This window comes from Ursus arctos, unplaced genomic scaffold (genome assembly GCF_023065955.2).
Source record: "Ursus arctos isolate Adak ecotype North America unplaced genomic scaffold, UrsArc2.0 scaffold_18, whole genome shotgun sequence".
Lineage (NCBI taxonomy): Eukaryota > Metazoa > Chordata > Mammalia > Carnivora > Ursidae > Ursus > Ursus arctos.
The window spans coordinates 59,138,098-59,160,815 of NW_026622852.1; the positions used below are offsets into that span (position 1 = coordinate 59,138,098).

At 56.1% G+C, this 22,718-nt stretch overlaps 1 protein-coding gene across 7 annotated transcripts in view; it reads right to left on the minus strand.

The window, feature by feature from the left end:
• Positions 1-5,280: 5,280 nt before the first annotated feature.
• CAMSAP1 (calmodulin regulated spectrin associated protein 1) overlaps positions 5,281-22,718 on the minus strand; it is a 61,162-nt gene continuing 43,724 nt past the window's right edge. For 2 of the 7 annotated variants that reach the window (XM_048223205.2, XM_057313837.1), the window contains 12 exons: positions 20,550-20,689; positions 20,368-20,464; positions 18,248-18,422; positions 17,784-17,875; positions 17,205-17,289; positions 14,022-16,401; positions 13,054-13,190; positions 12,595-12,803; positions 12,407-12,512; positions 10,907-11,022; positions 10,398-10,516; positions 5,281-7,282 (listed from right to left, as the gene is read on the minus strand). In XM_048223205.2, coding sequence (XP_048079162.1) covers positions 6,980-7,282; positions 10,398-10,516; positions 10,907-11,022; positions 12,407-12,512; positions 12,595-12,803; positions 13,054-13,190; positions 14,022-16,401; positions 17,205-17,289; positions 17,784-17,875; positions 18,248-18,422; positions 20,368-20,464; positions 20,550-20,689 — 3,959 coding nt within the window. In that variant the 3' untranslated portion in view covers positions 5,281-6,979. The remainder of the gene's footprint in view (positions 7,283-10,397; positions 10,517-10,906; positions 11,023-12,406; positions 12,513-12,594; positions 12,804-13,053; positions 13,191-14,021; positions 16,402-17,204; positions 17,290-17,783; positions 17,876-18,247; positions 18,423-20,367; positions 20,465-20,549; positions 20,690-22,718) is intronic. The other 5 variants (XM_026514329.4, XM_044389508.3, XM_057313840.1 and 2 more) reach the window with 3 other exon arrangements.

The following is a 22,718-nucleotide window of genomic DNA, read 5'->3' on the forward strand; positions in this document are numbered from 1 at the left end:
CGCCGCCCAGCCGGAGCGCGAACAGCGAGGGAAGATGTCCTCTGCGGTCCCTCCAGGAGCCTGTGCCCGCCCCAGGCCCCCTCGCCCGGCTCTTCGCTTCCCTGGCCTGGTCCGACCCTCGGGTCTTCGGACACTGCACTTCCCACCCAGAGGAGGAAGAGCCGGTGTGACCCTAAGGGAAGGACACCCCCGGGCAGTCTGCACTTAGCCCGTGACGGCCCACAGCCCCCGGGGTCCGCGTGTGCCCAAGCAACGCGCGCTCCTGGACCAGGAACTGACTGCCCGTTAAACTCAGGGGTGTTTGCCGGCTGCAGGAGCGTCTGACCTGAACAAACACACACACACAACAATGAAACACGGTGCCTTGCAACCCCGCCAATGGTCTCCGACCGCACTTCACCTTCACGTCACCCCAGCGCCGCGGCAGCGGGGACACAGCCGGTACTCGGACAGACAAGTTGACGATGGGTAACAGAACGTAGGAGCAAAATGGCCTAGGGAGAACTTTGCTGACAAGTATTGGGAACTTTTCATTTAAAAATCTTAAAAGGGGGGGGGGCGCCTGGGTGGCTCAATCGTTAAACGTCTGCCTTCGGCCCAGGGTGTGATCCCAGCGTTATGGGATCGAGCCCCACATCGGGCTCCTCCACTGGGAGCCTGCTTCTTCCTCTCCCACTCCCCCTGCTTGTGTTCCCTCTCTCGCTGGCTGTCTCTATCTCTGTCGAGTAAATTTTAAAAATCTTAAAAAAAAAAAAAAAAATCTTAAAAGGGGCGCCTGGGGGGCTCCATCGGTTGAGCGTCTGCCTTCGGTTCAGGTCATGATCCCGGGGTCCTGGGACTGAGTCCTGCGTCGGGCTCCCAGCTCAGCGGGGGGCCTGCTTCTCCCTCTGCCTCTCTCTCTTTCCCTCATGAATAAATAATCTTTTTAAAAAAATAAACAAAAATTTAAAAAAGAACTTTGTGGAAATTGGGCTGCACACTTGTGATTCATTTACTTTTCTGTAGGTATGTTCTGCTTCGGTTTAAAAAACAAACAAGGAGAAACAAAAGATAAAATGAATTTATGGGACTTCATCAAGATTAAAAGTTTCTGCACAGCCAAGGAAACAGTCAGAAAAACTAAGAGGCAGCCCACGGAATGGGAGAATATATTTGCAAATGACACTACAGATAAAGGACTGGTATCCAAGATCTACAAAGAACTTCTCAAACTCAATACACGAGAAACAAATAAATCATAAAATGGGCAGAAGATATGAACAGACACGTTTCCAATGAAGACATACAAATGGCTAACAGACACGTGAAAAAATGTTCAAAATCATTAGCCATCAGGGAAATTCAAATCAAAACCACACTGAGATACCACCTTACGCTAGTTAGAATGGCAAAAATAGACAAGACAAGAAACAACAATTGTTGGAGAGGATGTGGAGAAAGGGGATCCCTCCTACATTGTTGGTGGGAATGCAAGTTGGTACAGCCACTCTGGAAAACAGTGTGGAGGTCCCTTAAAAAGTTAAAAATTGAGCTACCCTATGATCCAGCCATTGCACTACTGGGTGTTTACCCCAAAGATACAGACGTAGTGAAGAGAAGGGCCATATGCACCCCAATGTTCACAGCAGCAATGTCCACAATAGCTAAATCGTGGAAGGAGCTGAGATGCCCTTCAACAGATGACTGGATTAAGAAGTTGTGGTCCATATATACAATGGAATATTACTCAGCTATCAGAAAGAACGAGTTCTCAACATTTGCTGCAACATGGACGGCACTGGAGGAGATAATGCTAAGTGAAATAAGTCAAGCAGAGAAAGACAACTATCATATGATTTCTCTCATCTACGGAACATAAGAACTAGGAAGATCAGTAAGGGAAGAAAGGGATAAAGAAAGGGGGGTAATCAGAAGGGGGAATGAAACATGAGAGACTATGGACTATGAGAAACAAACTGAGGACTTCAGAGGGGAGGGGGGTGGGGGAATGGGATAGACCGGTGATGGGTAGTAAGGAGGGCACGTATTGCATGGTGCAGTGGGTGTTACAAGCAACTAATGAATCATCGAACTTTACATCGGAAACCGGGGATGTACTGTATGGTGACTAACATAATATAAAATATCATTTTAAAAAAATAAATAAATAAATAAAATAAAAAAAACAAACAAGGACTGTTTTGTAATGAAACCAACAAAAATTGGAATAAAAAGGCAAAAAGTAAACTCTACCTCTTGCAAAACTCAAGACTAGAGTGTTTCATCAGCTCGACTGAAAATAACTGCTTGTCAACACAGCACATGCAGGCCCCTCGACGCCTCCCGTCGCGGCCTGGGGCCCCACCTGCCACTTAACCCACAGGTGAAGCAGCACCACGACCACCACGTGACTTCCTCTCGTGACGACGTAAGACAGCCCAGGACGATTCTGCGCCATTCATCCCAGAACAAGAGCTGAATGACACAAGATCGCCTCGTTCCTGGTACCGCGCGCGGGCTTTTCCCCACCTGGGCCTGCGGTGGCAGCCACGGCATCCTGAGAACACCACTGCCCGGGGCCTTGGCGTGGCACACACGTGCAGACCCACCCGTGGTGTGTTCCAGCAACCCCAACGCCGGCCAGCCGTGCCGAGGTCAGAGCCTTGACTCCCCGGGGCTGGCACCCCAGCGCCAGGTGGGCCGGGGGCGACCCGCGGAGAAGGCGTGGCAGTTTCCCGCCAGGACGGCCAATCCGCGGACGCCGCGTCCGTCAGCCTCGGCCCTCGTGGCAACACGCGGCAGCCTTCGCTTTTAGGGAAACAGTTTCATGCTGTTGCTGCTTCTCTGCAGCGGAAGCAGCCCAAGGTTTTCAACGCCAAGAAATGCTTCTGCCTGAAAACTGCATGCCTGTGTGTGGGGTTTGTTTTACTGTGGTTTTTACTACATTTCTTTGCTCTCTTACTCATTCCCATTAGAAATGGCTGTGGCGAGACAGTCCCCCTGCTATTCAGATCATTCAGAACAGGTAATGTGCTCTCTCTAAAGCAGCAAGGACCACGTGAGGTGGAGAGTGGGGACCATCGCTCTCTGCTGTCAGACGAACGAGTGCACGGATTTTCCCGGGACAGAGAGAAGCAGAGAGCAGGACAGGGACACGGAGACGCTCTTCAGACCAAGTGACTCCCCGAGATCTTAGGCCACGTCCACGGCTCGGGCTGCCATGTGCGACTGAAGACAGAACCCCCAGCACAAGTCCGCTGGTGACCGCGGGCTCAGAGGTGCCACCAAGGAGACCGCAGCCAGGCACCCCGAGCTGCCGAGGAACGATGCCACCCTGGGTACGAGCTGCTTCTCGGCCGGTGCTGGCAGACGCGAGCAGCAATGCAGCCGTGTCCCCTCCATGCGTGACACACTCTGACACAAAGATGTTCCAAGTCAAAGCCCACTCCACAAAAGTCACCACCGATCGTCAAAGGTGACCAAGCCAGTCTCGACCACATGCGTTCCAAAAGGCAAGTTCCTTTCAGGTCGACACCGTCCCCTCCAGAGGATAACCGCAGTCACAGCAGCAGAAGTACAACCCAGGCGTGACTTCGGAATGATTCTCCTCACCTCTGCCTCATTGAACAGCAGGCCTGGGGCCTCAATATCTGACCAGAGACGGCTCTGGAGCGGCGCACGGAGGACACAGATGGAGGGCCCCACGGGCAGACAGGCCGCCTGTGCGCGCGCACACATCCGTCATCTAGACGCCCGTGCACACGTGTGTACGGACACGAGAGAACTGTCGACGGAGGACTCCCTTGCTCGACTGTCATTCACCTTAAACAGCAACGCTCCGGGCTCCGGGCGCTCTACACCAAGACCCAGGACGCACGGCAACCCTCCGGGCTCCGGGCGCTCTACACCAAGACCCAGGACGCACGGCAACCCTCCAGGGTCCGGGCGCTCTACACCAAGACCCAGGACGCACGGCAACCCTCCGGGGTCCGGGCGCTCTACACCAAGACCCAGGACGCACGGCAACCCTCCGGGGTCCGGGCGCTCTACACCAAGACCCAGGACGCACAGCAACCCTCCAGGCTCCGGGCGCTCTACACCAAGACCCAGGACGCACGGCAACCCTCCGGGGTCCGGGCGCTCTACACCAAGACCCAGGACGCACGGCAACCCTCCGGGGTCCGGGCGCTCTACACCAAGACCCAGGACGCACGGCAACCCTCCGGGCTCCGGGCGCTCTACACCAAGACCCAGGACGCACGGCAACCCTCCAGGGTCCGGGCGCTCTACACCAAGACCCAGGACGCACGCGTCCTTCCATCATCTGGTTGACATAAACTCTGTGGCTAGGCGAGGGCGGCTTGACCTCACCCCGTCAGAATTCCAAGAGGCAATAAGAAGATGTGCCTTTCCATCATAAGAAATTTGCAACACGACACAAATACCGTAGGGGCTTCGGAAACCGAAGTGTTAATAAAGCTGTAACGCATCCCATAGAACTGAACGTTAATAAAGCTGTAACGCGTCCCACAGAGCTGAACTAGTTTGCCACATCAAGCCAGAAAGGACTAAAATCTCGAGCACAAGATGCATCCCACGTGTCTGAAATTTCTCATAGTAAGACAGTTCGCTACACCCAGCAATGCACAGAGAACCCACACACTCCTATCAGCCGATTCAGCGCACGCTGGCCTGCAGACAGGATATCGGAGATGTCCGCTGCCGGGGCGCCTGGGGGGCTCTGCCAGTGAAGCGTCTGCCTTCGGCTCAGGCCAGGATCCCAGGGTCCTGGGATCGAGCCTTCCATCAGGCTCCCTGCTCAGTGGGGAGCCTGCCTCTCCCTCTGCCTCTGCTCCCCCACTTGTGCTCTCTCTCTAATAAATAAAATCTTAAAAACAAAAAGTCAGCTGCTAAGTTAGAGCTTGTTGCATAACAGACACTGGAAGGACTGCATGAGGACCATGTCCGATATTCCGTATGTTGACTAATGACATCAAGAAAATCCAGAATTTACCCAGAAGTCTGGCAGGAACGTAATTTCCCAGCTCTCTGCCGGAAGCACCGGAGTCTGTCTGAAAAGTAATCACGTTCCACTGACGTCAAGAGGACCGTGTTCTCGGTCGGCAGACAAGCGGTCACACGCCAAGTCCACGAAGGAGGCAGTCAGAAAGCCTCCCCACTCCACGAGACGGAAGGACGCGATGTGTGCTGACACAACGGGAAGCTCCCTAAAGCAAGGAGCCGAGACAGCCGCCAACAGAGGGGCGCAACCCCTCGCCCATGTGATTAATAAAAAGCAAATTCGTTCACGACTTTATTACATTTTAGTGATTTCTTAAAATAAATAGAATAGAATATCAAACATACAGTGAGAAATAAAGCACACGAGTGAAAAGCACGGGGACAAGAAAGTCCACTCAGCACCCTTTAGCGCTCCGCTTCCAGAATCACGCGGCCCCCACTACTTACAGGACGAACTGCTAGCACAGGACTTACAAACTTGTGTGTCCTCGGGGCACGGAGCGTGGAGACGGGCGAAGCGGGAGGAGGGCCTACAGTCCTTCCCGTGTCTCGTGGCCGGTTCCCTCCGTCCTCAGATACAGACCTCACTTACCTTTATCTACCTGAAGTTAGGGAGCAGTGACGTTTTCCGGCTTTCTCTATGGATCTTTACGTTTCCTGCAGTTCGAGATAGATTCAAAGAATACTCCGAAGAAAACATGTGCAAAACTAACACAAGTGACCCCAGAATCTTCCGGCAGTCGGCTCAAATCAAGGCTCAGAGCAGCTGGTCAGTCACACGGCGTCCGCAGGACCGCAGCCCCATGGAGGCCAGGCGGGGCTGGGCGCACCTGTCTCCCGGGAGCATCTGGTCAGGAGAAGCGTCAACGACCATCTGGACCAACATGGGGAGAATCCAAAGCCGTTTCGCTCACTTGGAGTCCCAAAATAACTGCGGACAACCGCCTCATTGTTTCTACATACGCAACGGAACACAACGATCGATCTGAACAGAGCACCGCACGCTCGTGGGGCCTGCTGCTCTTCAGAGCAAGAATCGGACGGACAAGTCAGGATGTCCTAAAGCCACTAAAAAAACCGTCAGCTTAAGTGCATCACCTCTCCAGAGAAACATGCTCAGAGTGAGAAATATTCTACTTTACCAAAATCTGTCTTTATTAAAGTGAACAAATCATTAGGACTATCCAAAACTTCACGAGCGATGGCTGTGGTTTGCTCAGTTTGCCTATTTCCAGTCAGGCAGACGCCGGCTGACAGTACCGTTCGCCACTCTCATGATCGTGAGCCGGCAAGGAGCATCTCCACGTCTGTAAACGTCATCTTAGCAGAAGACAGACTTTGCAGATTTTCAGTGCTTTTAGTGAACTCGTATTTTCAGTAAACGTTTTCTGAGCAGCAAAGAACAAGAATTTTTTTCAGAAATCTCAGAACTGGATATAAACATTGGCAGTAGACACAATCAATAAATATCATACAATTTCTCAAATGAACAAGATTCCCCCAATTCAAATTCCTTTCCTAAAGACATTCAAACACCCTGACCCGAGACCGAGCCTCAGCCCTATCATCTCACGGGATTACAGCCGGCCAGCACGAGGGGGTGTCAGGTCACGTGCAAGAGGGGGTGGGGTAGGAGGTGAGAAAGCGAAGGAGATCACTTTCCATTCACACTGAAGGAGAACTTCAAGTAAAGGGATCCACGGCCTGGAGACCTCGCAACACGCGTACCCCTCGTCTGACCCTCTGCGGTCAGCAGCGGCCGCGGCATCCATGAGCCACTCAACGTGGGGCCGCCGCCGCCTCCTCGCTCCGCCCGGCCTCCTGTGTGTGCCAGGAGCCCAGGGAGGGTTTTCTGTGGTTCACTGGAAGCCTCTCTGGAAAAGGTCTGTGACTATGCACACTTCGTACCCAAACGGATGAAAATAATAAATATCGATCCCGTCCGCGCACCCTTCAGACTCGCCCGCCGGCGCCGGGGTCATTTACGAGTCTGGGTCTTCTTTGGCACCGCGGGCCGCTTGGGCTGCCACAAGTGGTTGTGAATAGTGAGCGCGTCCACACTGACGGACATGGTTTTGGCTGGGATCAGGTTAAACTGTTTTCGGTCTGAGCTGTATTTATACAGCTTGTCAATCATTTTCTTGGTGATGCTCTTTGGCCCCGTGCCCGTTAGTTTGTAGATCTCCTCCGTGTCGGGATAGTAGCAGTAAAGTGCTCTGAACTGGCAGCCGGCGTCCCGGAACAGTATGATGTAGTGATTGGCGTCACACTTCTCCAGCTCCTGTATCGAGGGAGTAAAGGAAAAAGAGACGAGGCCTTGAGAGTCGCGCCAACAGCCAGAGCCGCCAGCGCTCCACGGGCGCCGCCCGAGGCCGGCTGCCGCCTGGCCACCCGCTCTCAGGAAGGCCTACCCACAGCCCGGGGCTCCAGTCTTCCCACTCGGACAGTCGTGCAGCGGCACCTGCCACTGGGACTTAGGAATCTAGGTGTGTGAGAAAACAGGCTTCTGACATTGAGTGAAAAATCACACAGGACACCATGAGCCACCAGAGAAACGCAAATCAAAACCCACACTGGGACAGCACTCCCGCCCACAAGGAGGGCCACAACCTAGCAGGAAGACGACAGCGAGCGGGGCTGGGGGTGTGCAGAGACCAGAGCCCCCCACGCGGCCAGAGCGAACGGAAATCAGTCGGGCAGCTGCTCGGGACGTGAAGCAGTCACCCTGTGGCCCAGCGGTTCTTGTCTGAGGCAGGGACACGAGAGGGGCTGAAGCTTCCACACGAAACCTCGGACGTGAATGCTTACAGCAGCATTCTTCATCATCGTCAAAAAAGCAGAAAGCCAGACGTCCTTCAACTGGAAAACGGACCCACGAACTGGGGCACGGCCACACAACGGAGTAGGATGCGGCCATGGAAGGGGGTGAGGCGCTGACACGCGCCACACGGGGACGGGACAAACCCGTGATGCCGTGGGGCAGAAGACGGCCCCCCAAGGCCCCCCCAGCACGGCGTCTTCTTCACGGGACACGTCCAGGAGAAGCCCATCCAGAGACAGACGGCAGGATGGTGGGAGCCGGGGGCCGGAGGGAGGGCGGGGGCGTGGCTCATCGGGACAGTTTCTTTCTATGCTAGATTAGTGCTGACAGCCGTACTACTCTGCAAACAGATGGAAAACCGCCGGACCGACCCAGACGGGTTTGTGCGTGGGAACGACACCTGAGGGACGCGGTCACAGGCAGGAGCCCAAAGCAAGCAGCATCGTGGGTAGGCACTACAGTGTCCACTGTGCTGGGCTCTGGACTGCAGAACGTTTTCGTGCTGCAGCTCTAGTTGAACCGCCTGCCCCAGCACCTCTCCCCGCCAGGGGTCTGCGAGCCCAGCGCCCTCCCGCAGCGGCGGCCAGGCTCTGCCTTCACCCTCTTGGCCCAGCGTGCAACGGGCTTTCCCAGAGGCGGGTGACAGGCGTTCCTGTGACAGACTGCCAAGCAGACAGGGACCCAGCCGTCCTCCACAAAGCCAGGGATTTAAAAGATTTGTAAAAAATGTAAAACAAAGCCACTCTTCTAAGTATTTTTGCTTTAGAAAATATACTTATTTTTCATAAAAACATATTAGTTTGGTCAGAATATAATAAGCTTGTTATTAACTCCAATAAATTAACACGTAAATATATATTTTAAAAGATTAAGTGGGAAAACCAGAATCCAAAAGTGTATATAACACGGACTTCAACTAAATAAAAATTCTATTTAAACACGGAGCAAGACGCAAATAAACAGCACCTCGAGACACGGGCCTTCCTGCCCGCTCCACGCCCACAGCCCGTCCCAGTCACCGCCCTGCTTGCGTACCCCCGCTCCCACCCTCGCTCCCCTCACGTCTGTCCTCCGCCTGCAGTCCACAGGCCACTCGGAAGGCAGCCTGCTTCTGGGCCCCGCTCTGCCCACAGCAGTATCCACCACTTCGCTGAAAGCAAAGCTGGGTCCCTCCGCCGACAGAGGCCCTGCGGGCGCTGCCTCATGCCCTCTGACCTCCCCCGAGCTCCTCCAGCCCAGCGGCTCACCACCACATTGGTGCCCGTGCGTGCCACGCTCCCACCTGCCGGCAGCATCCTTCCCCGGGCCCTCATCCTGCCCTCCTCCAACTCCCCTGGGCTACTCATCACTTCCTCTCACACAGCACAGGCCACGCGTGGCACCACCAGCTGCTGTGAACAGTTTCATGGGGACAGAGCCACGCCCACTCGTCCATACACAGTCTGTGCCGGTTTTCAGGCCACAGCATCAGAGTGGAGCCCCATGGAGCAGGCACCGTTTCCCGTCTAGCCTCTCCCAGAAGCAGCCTGCAAACTCCTCTACCAGGGGACGCCTCACCCCCCAGAATGTCGGCTTCACAGCCCGGACCTCCAGGTTTGCTCCCTGACTGATCCCCAGCATCTAGACCAGCATGATGACACCGAGGGAGAGGCGTCCCCCGCCCCTGCATGACGCACAGAGCATCACCCACCCCGACACGGAGCGCCAGTCAGACGAAGGGCATGCAAGTCCTAACCTTGACCCTCCACCTCCAACGGCCTCGCAGACTGTCTTCGTGCCAAGACCACCATCGGCTCACCTTAAAGTGACCAAGGCCCAACAGCACTCTCGCAGCACGGCTGACCAGTGCCGCCCGCACGAAGACACCGGTCCGCGCAACAGAACCAAACAGGCGTGTTACCGCCCAACGTCCTTCCCTCCAGTGACCCGAGAGCTGAAACTGGAGCCAGGCCCGCCGTCGCGCTCCCCATCATCCCTCAGGACACCCCTGCCGACTCCTTCTTGTCTCCAGTGGACACCACCTCGGCCACGGGCGTCGGAGTGCGGAAGCCCCGGTCCCCCCGCCACCTGCAGTCACCCTGCCCTCGGCTACCCCGCCAAGGCTACCAGTTCTCGCCACTTGCTTAGCACCAGAGGGCCCTGCCGTAGACTCTAGCTCTGTCCCAAGTGCAACAGCCTTGAGTCTGGCTCGTCTGAAGCCTGCTCTTCCTCCCGCCATCCCTCCCCCTGCGCCACAGAGCGCCATACGGACGGCTCCCGTGCGAGTGCGCTCTCCCACACACCAACAACGGGGCCCGGGGCTACAGGGCAGCCAAGCCACACCAGGCGACAACCTGCACCTGTGAAGGATGAAGTGCTGCTTTAGGAAAAGCCCTTATTTCACAAACACTCTCATTCTGCATAAAAACTTAGTGGTTAAAAACACTGTGCACCGACTATATTTCACTTAAAGATAAAGAAAAAAATGTAATGCTGACATTTGATACTTGCCTCTAACATTGAACCCTTGTGAGGCTCGTTCACTTTCCCAGCCAGACAGCAGTGGGAGACAGCATGGTGAACATTTCATACTTGCCTCTAATATTGAAGTCTTGTGAGGCTCGTTCACTTTCCCAGCCAGACAGCAGTGAGAGACAGCGTTGTGGATGATGGGCTTGTTTGACTTGCTACTGGGCTCCTTAAAGAGCTTGGGACCTGTGAAAGCAGGCGACATTCACAAAATTACACTCGGGGGCACGCACACGCACAGCAAACCCCCGCTTCCCAGAGCCAAGCAGCAGCCAGGCTGGGTCAGCGAGGTCCATGCTTTTGAAAAGGGAAAGTAACAGCCACTTCAAATATGAAAGAACTCATTCCGAGTTATGACCTTTAGATAAACTGAGGAAAAGATCACAGTGGTTATTAGTTTATCCCCTTTCTAGTTTCACGGACTTGGATACATAAAAGACAAAACCAAGAAACAGTTCTAAGGTTCCCCATGCCAAGACGCACCGCTCAGCGTGGGACCACAGGGAAAGAATGGCACGTCGGCGGCCACGCGGGCAGAGACGCGCCTGAGACTTGCGCGGGGCGCGAGGCTGTTACCTGTGTACTCGGCCACGGAGGCGAGCGAGGACGCTGCAGACGCGGTTTCCCAGTCTCTGTCCGTGCTCCTGCTGGGGTTGCGGCTCAGCGTGGGCAAGGCTTCCAGTGACTCAACTCTGCCAATGGAGGGGGGTGACGGGGGCGGGGGTGGGGCTGGTCACGGGCACCCCCTCTCGCCCACGGCCCACGCCAGCTGGCTGAGCCCACCCTGACACCAGCCAGCCCACGCCATCGGGCAGGAAGGACTGTCCGCAGTGGAGGAGACCCGCGGCAACGCAGGGGAGCAACCCCATCTGTTCCACCCTCCACCCTCCAACCTGCAGAGCACAACTATAAACTCTGGGCAAAATACAAAAGTCAGACACCTCGGGTACAACAGAGTGACAAAAGCAGACACCCTGGGGGGACATTGACCTCCATCAGAAGTCTGTTTGAGAGAGCCACCCCGATGGAGCGGGGAAGCAGCACTGGGTCCCTGCTGGCTCAGGAAGCTGCAGGACATAGTCTGGGACATCTGTGCTGCTGACACTCAAGAGACAAGACACACAAGGGAAGGAGGAAGGGAGGGAGGGGCTGAGTCCAAAACCCTGGGTCTCGACGACTCTCCAACCCCGGGGGGGCCTGAGGGCACCCCTCGGGGCAGTCTCCACGGAGCCCAGCAGAAGCCTGTGGTGGCAAAACGGCACGTGGCTGCTCCCAAGGGGGCCGACCAGCCCAGGTGACCGAGCGGTAGAACAAAACCCCAGCCGGGATCCAGAGCCCCTGACGTGGACCCTGCGCAAGGCCCCGGAGACAGGAAGCCACCAGCCACGTGAAGAGGGAGGACCATGTGGCCACGGCCACAGGATGCCACACACAGTAAAGGACAAAGGACACACAGGGGCCAACAACATATGACGAAGGGACAAGGCCATCGGTGGTGGTACCAACGAGGTTCCCAGCGCATCCTCCCAAATTACTGTCGAGTCACAAGGGAAGTTTTCCCGTGCCACAGAAAACACCATCTCACACAGGCCGAGGAAGCACAACACACCTGCTGGCTGCAGCGCCAAACACCAGCACCAGAGACGTGCGGGCTGACCCGCACCCGGGCCAAGACCCAGCGAGGGGCGGTCACCACAGGAACCACAGCCAGGTGACGGAAGACACAGGGCAGAGGACCGGTCTTGACTAAGCAGGCCCACAATTCAGTGCCATGCATGGTCCTGAGCGGGGTCCTAGGCCCTCAAGGACACTATAGGACAGCTGACGACAAGAGTGTAGACTAGAGGCCCCACCGAGGCGCCGTCTGGGAACTGTGGGTATTTAAGGACGCGTCCTCGCTCACAGGAAAGACAAAGCCCTGCACCGGAGGCTCCGGAGCCAGAGGGCTCCACGGCTCCGATGCAGCCTGGGGGACACGGGACGGGGCAGACACGAGTCCCCGGGAAATCACCCCAGAATCACAGCACACAACCTGCCCCCCGCGTTCGCCCCCCACGCCCCCCGCGCCCCCCTTACCGCTGGGAAGGCGTGCCCCCTGAGTGCACACTCTCGGGCTCGGTGGTCGCCGCAGAGGCCAGGGACAGGCTGGAGCCCGACTGGGCCCGGCTCAGGTGGTCCGCTGCTGAGAGAAGAGAGCTGCCGCGAGGCCCGCCTCGGCCACCCCACCGCAGCATGCGGCCGCCCCGCACGCCCCGCCTGCTTACGGGTTGAGGAGCACTTGGTCCCTGAATCGCTGCAGGACTCTTCGCGATGGACGGACTTGGGCCGCGGCTTCTTCGGCTTGGCTTTCGGCTTCCCCAGCCCCTGCTCCTCTAGAATCTGCTGCTGCTTCCTGCGCAGGTACTCCTGCTTGATGAGCTCCCGCCGCGCCTTCTCCTCCTCCTTCCGGATCCGCTCCTCCTCGGCTTTCCGCCTGCGGGACACGCGCGCCACTCAGACGCACTCGGCGGGGCTCCGAGGGCCGGCGGCCACCGCGCCCCGCTCCCCGCACGGCGGTGTGGCCCCAGGACCGTCGCGAGAACTGAAGGGGATGAGCCCAGAAGTGCGTAAACCAGAGCCCGGCGCAGCCCAGCCCAGCAGGGCGGGGGGATGGGGCCGGGGGACGCCAAGGGGGACCTGACCGTGGGAGCGGGAGGGCCGGGCGGGGGCAGAAGCCAGGTTACCGGGCCTCGTCTCTCTTGAGCTCCACCTCCGCCTCCAGCTGCTGCTTCCGCACACGCGCCTCCTCGGCCTTGCGCTGCTGCTTCAGGAGGAAGGCCGCCCGCTTCTTGGCGAGCTCGTCCTCCGCCTTCTGCTCATCCTGCAAGCAGGCGGCGCGCGTCACCCCGCAGGCCGCCGCCCCGACGCCCCGCAGTCCCCGGGAGCAGACCTGCACGCGCCGACGCCGGGCTCCTGCACAGTCCACACGTGTTTTCACCTTTTTCGTGGAGGATGAGGCCGTCCTCACAGATACTAGAATTCTGGGGAACACAACCAGGCCACCCAGAAACCAGCCCCACCCGTCACCTTCCTTTCTGCAGGTCTCCCACCGCGTCCCGTTTACCTCAGTGTCCACACGGGAGCGGACCCCTGGACTGATACTCACTCGCTTACGTTTTTAGAGCGTTAAGCACCAAATAAAGCGTGCTTGCTTATCGGAGGAGACAGGCCCTACGCTCTACACCCTGACGGAGGAAAGCTCCCACAACCTGTCTCCCCCTCCTACCTAAGAAAACACTACAAGAAAGGCACAGAGACCAACAGGAAGCTTCCTCAGAGACGCCCTCCCGCCCAGCCGCTCTCACAGGCTCGGCAAACCTTGCCCTGGAGGCCGGATCCAGCCCACCCCCACCCCCCAGCTGGCCGCTTCTGCGGAGCCCGCGAGCGAAGAACATTTATGTTTACTGAACGGTCAGAAAACCATCAAAAAGAAATACCACACTTCTGACCTGTGACAATTACATGGAATTCCCATTTCGGGCCCAGCACTGAAGCTTCACGGGCACACGGCCACGCTCGCTCCAACAGGCAGTGCCCGTGGGTACTTCCGGCGGGGTTGGGTCCCGAGTGCAAGCTTCTAACACACCTGCACAAGCAAGGGCAAGAGACGACCCCTGACACCCACCCAACACGGCCGCCAGCGGCAATTTACCTTGAAGAAGAAGCCGACCCCCGGCTTCTGATCGCCTTCGCTGGTGAGATCCACCGAGCTCTGGGGGCCCTCCGTCTCTCCGTCCTCGTCAGGGGCCTTCAGGTCCGAGAGGTCCACCTCGATGAGACTGGCCTTGCTCCTTGGGGGCTCATCCGCAGGGACGTTCTCCTTCCCCGAGATCGCCGGGGAGCCGAGCCCCGCCTCCTTCACACTGCTCTCCAGAACTTCTTTGAGGCTCATCTGTTCTGACAGGATGTTTGCATCTTTGGAAGAGGATAAGACAAATGTCCGCTGGTTGCTTTCATCGTGGAGCCTGTAGCTGTCGAACAAGCACTTGTCATGAGGGTCGTTTCCAGGCTCTGCAACACCGTCCCAGCCCGGGTCGGAGGGGGTCCGAGGGGGGAAGGCCCGTAAGTGAGGGAGGGTCTCCACACTGGGCGTCGGGGTCTTGCTTCGGGAGGAAGCCTGCTGTCTGTCTTTGGGCACCTTCAGCTCAGCTGGTCTCCCTGAGCGGGAATTCCGACCCTGCCCAAGACGCGCAGGTCTGCGGTGCCCCGTCGTCCCGGGGGGAGAGAGCGGCTCCACAAAGTGGATGGCCGCCCTGACCTTCTGGTCCGGGGCGTTCTGCTTCGTGCCCGGGGCCGGGGCCGCGGGGGGCTTCATGAGCAGCTGCTCCTGCTGCTGCGAGATCCTCAGGATGGCCTGCTGCAGCGTGCTGATGGTCTCGTTCAGCTTCTCGATGGACAGGTCACACTCGCTCACGTCCACCGCCTCGCCCGCGTCCTCCAGCAGGGCGGCGGAAAGCGCTCTGCTCTTCTCCAGCTCGTGCAGGGCGGGGGCTTTCGCTCTGTGCTGCTGCAGGAGCACCAGGCCCTCCGCGTCCGCGTCTGGAGACGGCAGGACGCCTTCCCGCCCCTCCTCCTTCAGGAGAAGCTCCTCCGCTCTGCAACCCCCACCCTCCAAGTCCTCCCCGTTGTGCTGAGTGTAGTCTCCCGCCGAGTGGTCCGCCTTCCGCGGCTGGGGGGTGCCGTCAGCCTTCCCCTTCTTGACCACGTGCAGGAAGGCGGCCTTGCCCAGCTTCAGTCGCTGCCGGGCCGACAGAGCCTCCATCTTCTTCTTCTGCGCCTCGATGGCCCTGCGCTTCTCCTCCAGCTGCATGTGCAGCTGCACGAGCTCGGAGGCCAGCAGGCTGGCGTGCTCCCTGCTCTGCCGGCTCGGGCTCTGCTCCCGCCTCTGCTTCCAGGTTGTCAGCGGGGCTGGGCAGCTCTCCGAGGCGTCGGGCGTGGTCTTCTGCGAGCTGCTGGTGCTGGACTTGGTCTCGCAGCTGCTGAGCCTCTGCAGCTTCCGCTCGGCGAAGCTGGTCATCTTCACGCTGCCGCTGGCCATGGACACGCTGCTGACCTGAGACACCGTGCTCAAACACGGGCTCGAGCGGCCGCTGGCGTCGTCCTTGTCCTCGTGCTCCTTCACCTTCATGTCCTCCTGCAGCTTGGCCGACTCTTCCTCGCCAACATACCTGGCCATCACCGCGGGGTGGTCCTCGCCCACGAAATCCTGCTCGGCTTCCTCCAGGTCTGCGACATCCGAGTCCGAGTCCTGCCTCAGGACAGCCCACGGCTCTGCGTCACGGGCACCGGGGCTCCTGGCACAGCTGACGCAGAGCCTGCCCTCAGTGTCCTCATCAGCTCTGGCTGTGTGAAGGAAGAAGCCATCGGCAGACTGTCCCTGAGGTAACAGATCGAAACCGCTGCTGGCTGGAAGCCCACCGCGGGCGTCCCCTGCCACCTGCGGCCCCGGCTCCGTGGGTCCGGGATCCACGCCCACGGGAAGTTCTGGACAGGAGATCGGGGTGAAAGTCCTGCTCAAGTCACGACCACTGTGACTGCTGGGCGCCCTCTTGCGCACCAGGGGCTGGTGACCCTCACTGGGCCTCTTGGACGTGAAGCTCCGTGGCCGCCCCTCTCCGCACTCTTCCTCCTTGGCAATCACCTGCTTCTCCTTGGCTGGCCTAAGCACAGCCGGCATCAATGGCTCCAAGAAGAAACTGTCAGGCTTACTTTCCAGGGTGTCTGCCAGTCTCTGGGGAGATCTGGCATTTGTCGGCAGGCCCCGATCACCACTATGGGGAGCCACATCCGTCCTAATGATGGCCACAAGCTCTTCATCCTCGTCCTCGATATCAACATTGTTCAGAAGGCTTTTCCCATCGGTCTTTAGCGCTGTGGGCTGTGGCTGGTTCTGCGGAGTCAGGTTAATGATATTGGAGGCCAAACTATCCTTGCTGATGGAGCGAGCCAGGCTGACGCTGTCACCGGAGCCGGGGTCCATGTCACAGCTGGATGCATGATGGAGAGCGAAGGGTGCCGGCTGAGATACAGGCCTGCAACGTAGGGAAAGAAGCCGCTGGACATGCCACCGTCTACAAGCGGTGATTCAAACACACTGAGTGACAAGACACTAGTGACGGAAAAAGAGTACAAATCTGAAGTCTAGGGGATTTAAGCAAACTCTCTCCCACAGCAGGGGACAACCAGAGACCAGTTTAAGTTCAGCAATTCTCAAATGTTTCAGTCCTGGGACCACTTTACACCCTTGAAAATCACTGAGGACCTCAATGGGTTTTTATTTATTATATATTTATCAATATGAAAATTTATCATAGTACTAGAAATTAAAACTGAGACATTTTGGGGCGCCTGGGTGGCTCAGCCGTTAAACGTCTGCGTTCGGCTCAGGTCATGATCCCAGGGTTCTGGATCGAGCCCTGCATCGGGCTCCCTGCCTGGCGGGAGGCCTGCTTCTCCCTCTCACACTCCCCTTGCTTGTGTTCCCTCTCTCGCTCTGTCAAATAAATCTTAAAAAAAAAAAAAAAAAAACCCGAGACATTTTAAAAACGATTAAAAATTACAATAAGAAACCACGTTCTGTGAAAAATGACCATATTTTCTAAAATAAAGAAGTTTATAATATGAAACACTTTTGTACTTGTCCCTGCTGTCCGCCCGGACTCCCACGTCTGACTCCGATTCAATGTGTCACCAAAGCGAGAAAAGCAGACAAGAGCCCGGCACGGTGAGGACGTGGCTCTGACTGCGGCGCCCGGGGACGGACCCCGGCGGGACAACCGCTAGGTCAGCCTGATGAGCGCTTCACACAGAAACGTCTCTGAGACACAGGCCTCACCTGTTCTTCTTCTCCGGCCACGCGACTGCTGCACCTCGTGGCCGCGCATCAACCCGGGTGAGAGAGCTGGACCGGTGTCTCTGATCTGCGTGAGGAAGCAGGATGCTCGGTGTTAAGCAACTCATTCCATAGCATCTGAAGTTCTTTCAACAGAATAACCATTTCTTAAGGAAATGCATCACAAGGCAGGACACCGGAACTGCCTGAGAAAAGCACATCCTCACAACAGTGCCGATTTCGATGCTCTCAGTAAGCAACACCTGACTCGGTCATTAGTCCAAACCAGGATATGAAACAGTCAGACTCCCAAGTAAACAGCAACACAGACGTTCTCGCTTAGGTACGACACAGCAATTTTCTGTACACTGCATATAGTTGATTACCTTTCAAAGATATTTTCGCTACAGAGACTGAAATTCTGAAGAACATCAATACAAATTAAAATTTACTCTACCACATTCTTCCTCACTAAAACAACTACATCACAGTAGGACATTCGACTTGAGAACGATCATTTTCATAAGCTGCAGGACGAAGACCAGAAGACGAAGGAGGACGAAGGGGAAACGGCGCTCTTACCGGGAGGGCCCTCCCCCTGCACGGCCTTCTGCTGTCTCTGTCTCAGAGGCAGTAAGGGATGTGACGGGCTAAAGGCAGAGGCCCCTTTCCCCCTAAATGGGAAAGAACGGGAGAGAGAATCACTGGCTTAGTCTGCAAGGTCAGGGGCAAATGCGCAATACGCAGAGCGTCCTGAATTCACAACTATCAAGGACAGAAGATTCACAGGGAAAAATTAAGTACAGAAACAAGCCAAGAGAGTGCCAAGAACTTCAAACCTGGGATCAATATCCCAAAACTGCAACTTGGGGATCAGTGACCTATGGTTACCCTCTGCCTGCCTGGGGGGTCCTGGGGGCAGAGGGCAAGGCGGAGGGAGGCCCTCCCGCTGCCAACCCCCAGCACCTTCTCCCTCACCCCTTCAGAAAGACACCGCAACTCAAACTGCGAAGCAACTGGAAAAGGGCGGCGGGACGGGGACTCACAGATGCTCGGGCTCATCGTGCACACGGTGCCTATGGCCGCCCTCGGCCGGCGGCTGCGCGGGGGACTGCGCGTCGGCTGGGCTTGCCGCTGCGGGGCTGCCCAGGAAGCTGCGCTTGGTGGCGTTGGAGATAGGAACGGGAGGCCGACTGCTCTTGTGGTGAGACACTGTTTTAGCTGCAGAAATGGCAATTTATAGAACTGTTCACATTACGTACAGGTACTTAAAACATCAGCAAGAAGCGCCTTAAAAAAAAAAAACCTGCAGCTTTTATAAGAACTAAAATACAATGCAACTTTTACTTGAACTTCACACGGGCTCGCGTGTGAAGGAGCCAGAGGCAGAGGCAGGCATACGCCTGGCAGGAGAGAGGCAGCACACAGCCCCGCAGAGGGTGCCGGTCCTCGAGGAGGCCAAGTGACCGCTTGGTGCCGTGTCCATTCTAGCAGGCCCACGGTGGCAGGACCAGCGAGTCCTGTAAGCAGACACACGTATCCTGCCGGGAGGCTCAGCCACACCAGTAGCCAGAAGTTCGCAGCACGCCCGGGCTGCGCAGCACCCACACCGCGAGCATCGGACCAGGGGCACACCCTACAGAAGAGAGGGGCCCGGGGGGGCCCCACTAGCCAGGCCACTTCCTACAGTGAGCTCACACGGACTCCCTTTCCCTGCACTGCTGCCTCCAAGCCTCCCTCCCGCTTTGTCTGAAAAACCACCCCCCATCCTTCGGAAGCCAGCTCTTCCAGGTCCGAGCACACGTCCCAACACCGAACGGTCACCCACGACACATCTTCCCATCAGCACCTCTAGCGCCAGCCCTGCTCCAGAGCTGATGCCCCACGCACGCTGCTGGGGGGGGAGGCTGAGACTCCTGCGGGAGCACAGCAAGGTCCGAGACACAGAGAAGGGTCACGTGCAGTGTGCAACCTCACAGGTCACGGTGGGAAGGAGAGCAAGTGAGGCAGGAACTAGGACGGGGCCCGGCGGGCAGAGGCAGAACAGGCTACGGGCCTCTCAGGCCAGAGGGGTCGCTACGGTTCTTGAGCTGGGGCAGCAGTGGGGAGGGGAGGGAACCGAACCCGCTTTCTTGCCCCAGCCCCGGCATTGCTCGACTGTCTTACGGTCAATCTGCTGGGGGTGTCTGTCAGCACTGTTGTCTTCAGTGTAAGTAGGCTAAGCACCTCTCCACCTGTATTGAGCGTCTGCAGTACTACTTTCTTGAACCATGTATTCAATTCTTTTGCTCATTTTTCTATTCTTTTTTCTTACTGAAATGCATGAGCTTTTTATATATTCCGGGTACCCACCGGGCACCAGGGACACGCTCCGGGTACCGGCTACACACCGGGCACCAGGGACACGCTCCGGGTACCGGCTACACACCGGGCACCAGGGACACGCTCCGGGTACCGGCTACACACCGGGCACCAGGGACACGCTCCGGGTACCGGCTACACACCGGGCACCAGGGACACGCTCCGGGTACCGGCTACACACCGGGCACCAGGGACACGCTCCGGGTACCAGGTATCTTTTGTACATGTTATAAGTATCTCCCCGCCTTGTGCCTAGTTTTCTTTTTTTTTAACTCTTTATCTTCTTTCAATGAAAAAAAATCTTAATTTTAATATGGCTAAGTTTCTAATTGTTTCCTTTCTGGCTTTTTAGATTCTTTACAAGGAATCACATAGACACGAAGATATCCTCTCATACTACCTTCTTACATCTTTGTGGATTCTCAAAGGCCAGCAGATTTATCCTACCCCGTGGTAAACAGATTTTTGCTTCCTCATGGACAAGAGTGGAGTTTATACTTCCCAACCAAGGAGGCTAAGCAGAACCCTCCAGAAGCTCTTCTCCAAATAAGCTAGGATTCTGATTGTGCAGGACAAGCACAGGCTCAGAGCGGAGAAGCTCTTCGAGTAACTGCTGTGGGCCACGAGGCAAAAGCAGCAGACAGGCAGCGAAGACAGCCACACAGGTGTCCGTGTTCCCAGAAGCAAGCACTTCCACACCGCCTTGTAGGGAAAGGCAGAGACCCCTGATGGGCGCCTTCTGAGCACCGTATCTGGCACCTCTCGGACAAAACCGCTATCAATTCCCAGAAGGTTTGTCACTCACCATCTTTCAGTTCCTGAACGTCCCTGGGCTGAACGAAATCTGGCTTAACGTTCTCGAACCACCAGAAGAGCTCGGCGATAAACACCATAACGTTCGGCTAAAAGAAAACAAAAACAAGGACACGGTAAGTAGCTTATTCATTAATGGGTTTAAAAAATGTGTCTTTAATAATTCCTGGTTACCTTCAACACTAAGGGAGCATACAGCATGTCTTCTAAGGTGAGATAGAAGCATTTGTTCAGATACTCGTTTGAGAACTCCCTCAGAAGCCGGATGTTGTACAGGCTGTCAGCCATCGACGTCACCTCCTTCAAGCATATATCTAACGAATAAACACAAAAGGACAATTCACATGAAGAAAGATACTCTGCTTTGTAAGCGTGTGTACACGCATGTATGTCTAACTCTGCCCTCAACACATCTTAAATGGAGGGAATGGTGGTATTTAAAAGGGTAGCATTAAGATTTAAACATCATAGCAGGGTCGCCGGGGTGGCTCAGTCGGTGAAGCATCTGCCTTCGGCTCAGCTCATGATCCCAGGGTCCTGGGATCGAGTCCCGCATCAGGCTCCCTGCTCAGCGGGGAGCCTGCTTCTCCCTCTCCTGCTCCCCCTACTTGTGCTCTCTCCCCCCGCCTCTCTGTCAAATAAATAAAATCTTTAAAAAAAGAAAAGAAAAATAAACATCATAGTAAACAAGTGACACTAGTACACTGAGGAAACACCCAAGAAAAGGATCTGAGAATCTCTAGGATCTGAATTTAACTGTTACCATCTAAAAAGCGTAACAGAAACTATTTGAGACTTGAGACTGGGGCTCCGAAACGGACAGCAGCACCACCCTGCAGTCTCTAAAAGGGCCTTGCTGCACAACACGGGTTAACGTTTTACCAAGTTTCCTTCACCAACTGGAAATCCTCTGCATGAAGTGATCTCTACTGGGGAGGCACAGGGGGACAGACCAGGAAATGTCAGGCTATCCAAGGAACACTACCAAATACTACTAATCACAAAAAAAAAAAAAAAAAAAATCAGGAGACAACACATAGCAGAAGTCTCCCTCCATGAAAGAGGTTGGGGACTGCCGGCCACTGGCATCTGGGGCGGGACAACTTCCCAGGTACTGCTTTGCAGGATGCCAGACCCTTCCAGCGGTCAACTCGTGCTTGGGCCTCAGGTCCCAGGAGTCCGACTGCTGGAGGGCGGGGGGAGGGGAGCCGGCTGCTCTGGGACGAACGCGGAAGGAGCTGCACTGGGCACTCACAGTACTTCTGCCTGCAAACTGCATACGTAAGAAAAGAATGCCAGAGGTAGAACTTATTTTAAAATAACTCTTTTTAAGAAGAAGCCACTGCCAAGAGTGTGGAAGCATGACAACTGAGATTTGCAGTGGTCACTGAGGAACCCGGGCTGCTGCCACGCCCACTGCCAACTCTGCAGAGAAACCTGTTCGAAGCTGAGGAACTTGCACGCTGACAGTGCTCAGAAACCCGTCCTTTAAATTCGGATAAGAAAACATTACAAAGATAAGGATCAGATTCCCGGGTGCCCTCTGTGCAGATGGAAGAAGTGGTAACATCATATCTTATCGGATTCAGATCTTTTCTTCCAGTGATAAAATACCACAGACAGTGTCGAAGCCCACCCGCACCCCCAAGGCAACGGCTCTCCTCCAGCTGCGGGACCCCCTCCCGCACGGGCTTCGGCGCTGCCACGAACGCAGTGTGTCCACCCACACGACACTGCTGACCTGGCTTTCTTTCATTTACATTCGTAACATGCTCTGCCTACCATTTTGGGCCTGTCTTTCCCCAATCTCAGGTTTACATTTCCAAGTGGGAGCAGACTTCAGTCCTCGGTGCGAACGGCTAGACGGCATCCTACAGTTCTCACCATTACACCGTGAGAACCACATTTGCGTGCGCGCCCTGCACCTGCAACACTCCGAGAAGGGGCTGGAGGGACCACGACCTACGCTCCGCACACCCGGCGGCCTGCTCGCGGCCCCCCCACCACCACCGCCTGGGCATTCGCAGGCCTCGGGGTTCCTGGCACCTGGACGGGTGTGAGATCCCCCTTCTTAAACGGCACCTCCCTGAGCACGGGCGTGCTGTCATTCTTGACTCCCTCTTCCACCAAAAGCCTGTTCTTTCTCTCTCTCTCCAGGCTGTTCATCTTTTTCTTACTCACTTGTACAAATTCTTTACTCATGATGGTTACGAAAGGATTGTGTGACGACCCTTGGTCAGTTTACGTTTGTTCCAAACATTTTTTCACGGTTATCATTTATCACTTCATTTTGTTCACACTGCTCCTTCGTCAGCACGCTGAATTTCAGTATGGTTAGATGAA